The following is a 6,940-nucleotide window of genomic DNA, read 5'->3' as shown; positions in this document are numbered from 1 at the left end:
ATTTGGACCTAGAATTTTGCTAAGGGCTTCGAAAGCTTCAAATCTTTTTCTTTAAGGTTAAATTTCGATTTTTAGCTCCGACACACCCGTCACCTTGTAAAGTAAAACTAATTCGCCTGTGTTAAACACATGAAATATATACCTCTCAGACCTGGTGGAACAAACATAAAAGTGGGGAGGCTGAAAGGCTAAAAATGTGATAAAATTCGCTAGGAATTTGAGAAAAAAAATCTCATTTACTCAAGCGTGGGGAGGATGGAGTCTCCCCAGTTTCCCTATGCTTCCGCCGGGCTTACCTCTCAAAACATTTAGTCCAGCATTTCACACATCTTTATCAGATATCATTATATTTCATAGAGTGAACATTATCATTGCTAACACTCCGTGATAATTTCTTTTTCAATTTCTCTTTAAACGAAGAACTTTCACCTTTCACTTTGAAAGTCATTTTTTCGAACGGTGAATGATGTTCTGTCAAAGGTGATTTATTTTTCTTACTGCTGCTTCGGCTGCTTGATGGTGTACTACTGTGGCTGCTACTCGTCTCAAACTCTTCATTTAGTGATCGAACTGAATCTGAGGAAAAGAAGCAATATATTCATGATATGCGCCATTGCAATGTCTTCTACAGACACAATAGCTGATTGGTTGAAAGTGACGTATTAACTGATTTTACGTCACTTACAACCAATCAGCTAACGGGTCCGTGATGTAATGTCAGAAGACATTGCAATGATGCTTATCATAAAGATGTGATTTAAAGTTGACGCTTTCTAATTCGACGTTCTATTATTCGATACGCTCAATCATTCAATGAAAGTCACCGTCAAAGCAACCTTTCGCATTAACGACGCCATATTATTCGATACGTCCTTTATTCGATACAAATCGACCGAGACGTCGATAGTATATTTATACGGTTGAATCGAGATAAGTCCCTAGTAGCTAGTTTATGAATATGTGTTTTTCTGCAACGGAGACGGTAAGGTTCTAAGGTTCTAATTTGTCTAGATCCTGATCAACTGAGGACGACGGTAAACAAATATTTTTACTCTCTTCGATTATGCGGGTCATCAATCAGGACTGGGGTTTTTTAATCGCTTCAGTCACTCCGCCAGTCACTTAGGAGATGCGGGTAAGTAGTACGCGGCTAATCATAGTACCATGTTCACCGGCGCCCTCCTGAGAGTACTACTGATCGGGATTCAACTGGTAATTCAAGAAGTAAAATTAGAATACTCTTCCAACTGTAATCTAGTTTACTTTTTTGACTTTCTACTTATAAGGACATCTTATGGTTATGTTGATTTGCTTGTTACATTACGTAGAGGTATTCCAAGCCTAAACTTTGGCAAAACAATGACGCTATATAATTGTGTAGTAAGAGAAGTCGTTACGTGATTTACGTTTCAATTTAAGAGATTTGCGGATGCAAACTTGATAATTTCGACACACAGCCCACACAAAATTTCGATTGTAGCATATCCTGAGTTACAAGACTTACGTTGATGCATTAAGCTTTCAAACCAAGGTTCTTAATTTAAAAAAAGGAAAATCGAGGAGGAAGAATTTAGAGCGTTCTGATATTTTCACAAAAAAATCGCGATGAATTTTCATCCAGAATTCGCGTGACCCGCGTTTCAGATGATTTAAAAGTGTCTTAATTTCATATCCAAGAGTTTCATCCAATGAAGTTTAAGGCCGAAGGGCTATAGAACCGAATCGCATTGGTTAGATTTGAAGCCTACCAAATCCTACCAAAGTTGCATGGCCTGGCGCGGTCCGCCTGGTTTTTACACAAATGAAAGATTGAAGCTAAAATTTACATCTAAATTTCCAAAAAGATATCACTCGAAAACAAAGGAATCGCTAGATTCAATCCGTCGTCAAAAATTCGGCGCATATTTTAAGGCTTCACTTTTTCTTGCCTGGGAAAGATTAGAAAATCAATTCTAGCCCTTCGGGCTTATACTTCATTGGTTTTATCTGTAGCAGCCTGCGGGACTTTAAACTCAATGGTAAAACACATACCTGATCGAGATAAAGACTCATTGAATAATGTCAGTTCGTTGTTTTCAATATCATGGTATTTCTGATAAATATTTTCTTCTTTAAAATTATTGGTAGAATTCTCTTTTAACTCATCGGATGCGCTTTTCCTTTTGTTCCGATAATGAGGGTGTTGCTGTTGATGTAGAATCTTTTGCTGTGAGTATATCTGTTCTTGCTGTTTCTGATATTCTTGTGGGCTTTCAAGTTGGTATTGTAGTGATTCCAGATAAAGCTAAGAATGTCATCAAGCAGATTGTTTTCATTTTTGTACTTTTTGAGGCCAGATTGAAAACTAAAGATTCAAATTCAGTTAGGTCAATCAAAATATATTCGTATAAGTACAGGTCGAGAGCTTTTCTGATGTAACAAGAATTTTAGTTTATGCTAAATAATCAAGGTTAGACAAATCGATGATGTCAGAGTGCTCAATGGGGTAACCAGAGCCATGGAATTATCAAGAAAAGATATCTTTCAATCCATCAAACAAAAACTAAAAATTCTAAAATGATTCTTGTTGTACTGATAAATGTGGAAACATGAACCTTTTAGTTTTTGTTTGATGGATTGAAAAATAACTTTTCTTGATAATAGTTGATGCTAAATATTATGCTTATATTATGCTTGATTTCACCTTGCCTAACTACAGTTATACTATGCTACAGTACAGCATTTTGAATAGCTGCTGTTTAAAAATTAAAGTGCATGCATAATACCTGAGGTATATTTCTTCTTTCTTGTATCGACGAGGACTGCTCCAAATCATCACGCCAGGCGGACGAAAAGCCTTCATGCAATTTATGTTGTGTCATATGAACTCTGCTCACTTCAGTGAAAAAAACATTCTCATCAACACCATAAGGTAATTGAGCTTTAACAACTTCGTATGAATAAGGCATCATATTTTGTTCTTTTAATTTCACGTGACCGGTTTTGCGGAACAATCGATCTCTACGTTCGGTCTCTGGTGAATTATCATTTCGTCGGTGAAAGAGACGCGCCAGATATCCATTTTGCGAGTAGAATGAACGCCGTACGAGGTACGCGATTACAGCAAGCATGATAAGTATGTAGACGATTAAGAGTGACACAACTATGGGAGAAGTAAAGATGAAAATTAATTAATACTTAAGTCCATTCGATTCAAAGTGTACACTGATTCCTGTTTTGCTTGCCATTTTTAAACGAATGTTTTAAAATACGACCAATTATATACTGTTGAAGGAAATTCAGAGCACTAGAATTTTTAAGAATTTTTTTTGCAAAAATCATAGTGTTCTAAATTATCTTTTCAATGGTATATAATATTAGAGGCCCCCAGCGGTAACTCTGATCACGATATATGACGCAATTATTTCTCTTCAATCACGATCACGAAAATCAGCAAAAAAAAATTTGGATGATTACACATCCCTTTGAAGTCTAAATCACGTATCACGGCTCTAAAATTTTCACGATCACGTTTTGACCTCTCATCATGTAAGCACGAGAAAAATATTTCCAAATCTTGTAATCACGCTGCAAGAAAGTCCCTATCACGTCATCATGCAAACCACTTGGGGGCCTCTTATTAGAATTTTTAAGCATTCGTTGAAAAATGGAAAGCAAAACAAACTTCAGTGCACACTTAGTGCGAATGGACTTCAGCGCCCCTTCAGCGTCACTATAGAAGATTGGTACTGCATATAAATCGGTTCAAAGTTTTTCCTGTCACACTATATTACATCTTGATGTCATAACCAGATTGTAACATTGGAACTATTATCCGTAGTTTACAGAGTATTCACCCTCTTATATCAATTTCCATCCACCTTTGAGAGAACTAATTCTCAGCTATCAAAGGGAGATGATCGTATATGAAACAGCTCTCAAGAAATTTATACGGGAGATTTTCTGAGATTTGATTAGATTCAAAAGGGAAGGACTTAAAAGGAAGATGGAAATACCCACGTAAAGATTAATCATAATTCTTAACTTCTGACGTTTGTAATCCTAAGAAATCCATATCGGATATTGAAAAATAGCCCAATCATTAATTTATTTAAAATATGTAATTAGTGACATGGCATTTCCCGCATTTCCCTAATTTGTGTCAATAAATTAATAATGGATTAAAATTTGTTCCCGATTAGAAACAACAAAATCCTATTATAGTTTTGAGTCAAGATTTATCCTTGACTTTGACTGGCCTCCAAATCATATTCCCTGGACTGGCGCTATAAAACTCATATTATATTATAATATAATCATGTAAGAATATAAGGCTTCGATAACCAAAATGTGAAAAACATGTTAAGAACATTTTGTTGACTCTAAAACACTGAATTTCTTAGGAAAATGGACAAAGATACTCAAAAATGGCAAAAATAACATATTGAGGACATTTGTAGGCTTCAAACTCGAAAAGTTAAGGTCATCCAAAGGCTTTGGATATTCTTATAAAAAAACGTGTACATTAGTATCTATCATAATTCTAAACGCCGGAAAGAGTCATATCTAGATACCCAACTTTTTGGACTACCTTTAAGCATCATATGCACAGAAGTATTCAAAGTTAAAAGTCATAAATCCGTCTAATTCCAGTTCCCTAAGAAGTTGTAAAAAAAGGAAAATCCCGGTAAAAACGCAATTTTTATCCCTATAAAATTCCCAAATTTTTGGAGCATTTTACGATTTTCAATAATCAGGCAAAAAATTTACTAAAGTAACACCAAGGGTTTTTTCCTGCTCCCTTCTATGGAAAATAAGTGATCAAAAATTGTTCTCTATCAGAGAAATATTTTCCCACATTCTAATTCTAATTCCTCAACTTTTGACACTAGAGGAATTACTTCATAAACTACTTCATAAATTACGTCATAAGCAGCGCTTTAGTAGAGGGCCAAACCTTAGGATCCGCGACAACTTTTTTAGGACGCAACCACATGAATTCCATTCGAAAGTTGGATGTATTTGAAGACATTTTCGCGAGGGGGGTCCGCTGCTAAAGCCTGGCAAAATTTTTTAGGGCCCAAATTGGGAAATTGGCCCCGTAAAAAATTGACGTTAAGGGCGATGTTCGAAAAACACGGCTTATTATATATCGTTGGAACGGGAATCTTTCGCTGATCAAGAATCAATTCACAACTATGGCCTGAAAATGAACGTATCTCGAGCTATGACTCTATTTGTGAGGATAGGTAAATTATCTGCTTGACAAGAATTGACGTCAAAAATACTCTGAGAACTTTTCTCATCTTTAAACCATCCAATTATATTTTCTTCAACTTCAAAGAAAAAAATAACAAAACTCGTTAGCAATTTATAAATTGAACTTGTAAATTTTAATTTTCAGCATCAGAATGGTCATCGCCCGACTCAGATTCATTTTCTTCGTCAAAATAATCATCCTCTTCTTCATCACTACTTTCTTGTTCTTCTTTTTCTTCGACCACTTTGCTTTCTTCCTTATTGCCTTCTTCCACAGACATTCTCAGCTTCGTTGGAAGAGCAGGCTCATGACTTGTTTTTGGACGGCATACGCCGTTTATTATCGTGTAGCCGTTATCCAGAGGGGTCCCCGTTTCTGAAGGGTTTGCAAATGATTCTAGGTTTTTTATTTGATACAAGACTCTTGTCGTTCGAAGGTCATTCGAGGACTTTTCAGGTCCGATTCTCGCAAGTGTTTTTTTGTTCTTAAGTTTTGTTTTCCGCCAAATGTTCTTTCTCGTTTCCTTTAAAGTGTTGCTTTTCTTGTCATTGTATATAAACTTGATGACAAATTTTTCAAGTGAATCAGGTGTTGCTTTTTGCAAGTGGTTATTGCTTCGATACACATCCATCGACTCTTTTCCAAACTGCTTTTTTTCCCTACAAAAAAATAAATTATTACAAAAATCGAAATTTCTATGCACTATTCAACCTATTACCTTTTACTCGCAATTTCGGCTTTGAAACTTATTTTAACCATGCCTATCATAAACGACAAAACATTATATACCTACCTTTTCCGAAAAAGCTCGAAATTGATTCACAACCAGTCATCACATGAAATCGAATTATCACTTTTGACATTTCAGGAGTAGTTAAGCATTTTGCATCGAAGATTGCTTTCTTCCGTTTGATTCCAAGGGTACCTGGCAAGATGTTCGATACATAAGAGCTTGCAACAATAACGTCTGTGTCCTCTGCATCGATTACCACCGTTGTATCAGAAGAAGATTTGCGAATTTGAGAATAGATGAAAAACATTATAACATCCGCTTCCACGCGCGTACATTCGAAATCTGGAGTTCGTGTCTGTAAACCAAGAAAAGTATAAATCTTTCATTTTTACCTCTTTTAAACACACACACGCGCTCTCTTTCTCCCTCTGTCTTTCCCTCTCTAACAATAATTTCTTAACTACACTTACCTCGCCACCTTTTGTAATTTCACAGCATTCGCTTCTTGTGCTGTAAAAGAACCTCTTTTCAGTATTGATCAGCTGCTCTTTGAATTGAGATTTGATAAATTGCTGAAGTCTTGTCTTGTTCGCCTTGTTTTTGAAAAATTTCCGGAGCTCATTTTTCAGAGGAAGGTTCTTCGAAGCCGAGATGAAAATATTTGGTGCTTCTCCTCCTATGAAATTTTTCCTTTTATCATGCTCTCCATCTTTGGTATTGATGATATCTGAGCCATAATAATCGTTCACGCAAATTATTGTTCTGGCGTTCGGATGTCGCAAATTGATTAAGTTAAAAATTCTTTTCGCGTAGTCAGACCTAGAAAAAAGAAACCTAAGGTGAAACTGGGTGAAACATATTATTTTTTATTGTACTATGGTTAGTAAAGGCATAGTATAAGAAAGCCGCGGCTGGAATATGTACCGTATTGTCCTTTCAGTTAATTTCTGTTCCATCTCTGCCTCCGA

General features: G+C 35.9%; 1 protein-coding gene across 1 annotated transcript; it reads right to left on the bottom strand.

Moving 5' to 3' along the window:
* Positions 1-223: 223 nt before the first annotated feature.
* On the bottom strand, positions 224-3,128 carry LOC136814718 (uncharacterized). The gene is made up of 3 exons (XM_067071135.1): positions 2,766-3,128; positions 2,032-2,284; positions 224-576 (listed from the first exon to the last, which is right to left on the bottom strand). Exons 1-3 carry the CDS (start codon positions 3,108-3,110, stop codon positions 335-337), a joined length of 840 nt encoding a protein of 279 aa, XP_066927236.1. The 5' UTR covers positions 3,111-3,128; the 3' UTR covers positions 224-334.
* Between the last annotated feature and the right edge of the window lie 3,812 nt (positions 3,129-6,940).

The sequence above is a fragment of the Clytia hemisphaerica genome, unplaced genomic scaffold (assembly GCF_902728285.1).
Source record: "Clytia hemisphaerica strain Z4C2 unplaced genomic scaffold, Clytia hemisphaerica genome assembly, whole genome shotgun sequence".
Taxonomy (NCBI): Eukaryota; Metazoa; Cnidaria; class Hydrozoa; order Leptothecata; family Clytiidae; genus Clytia; species Clytia hemisphaerica.
Note: the sequence above shows the minus strand (reverse complement) of the source record. Positions and strands in the feature narration are given on the sequence as shown.

Coding starts and splice junctions, on each gene's coding strand:
- LOC136814718 (XM_067071135.1), bottom strand. CDS start 3,110: ATGCTTGCTGTAATCGCGTACCTCGTACGGCGTTCATTCTACTCGCAA. Junction 2,285..2,765: donor AAAGAAGAAATATACCTCAG/GTATTATGCATG, acceptor TGACATTCTTAG/CTTTATCTGGAATCACTACA. Junction 577..2,031: donor TGAGTCTTTATCTCGATCAG/GTATGTGTTTTA, acceptor TCTTTTCCTCAG/ATTCAGTTCGATCACTAAAT.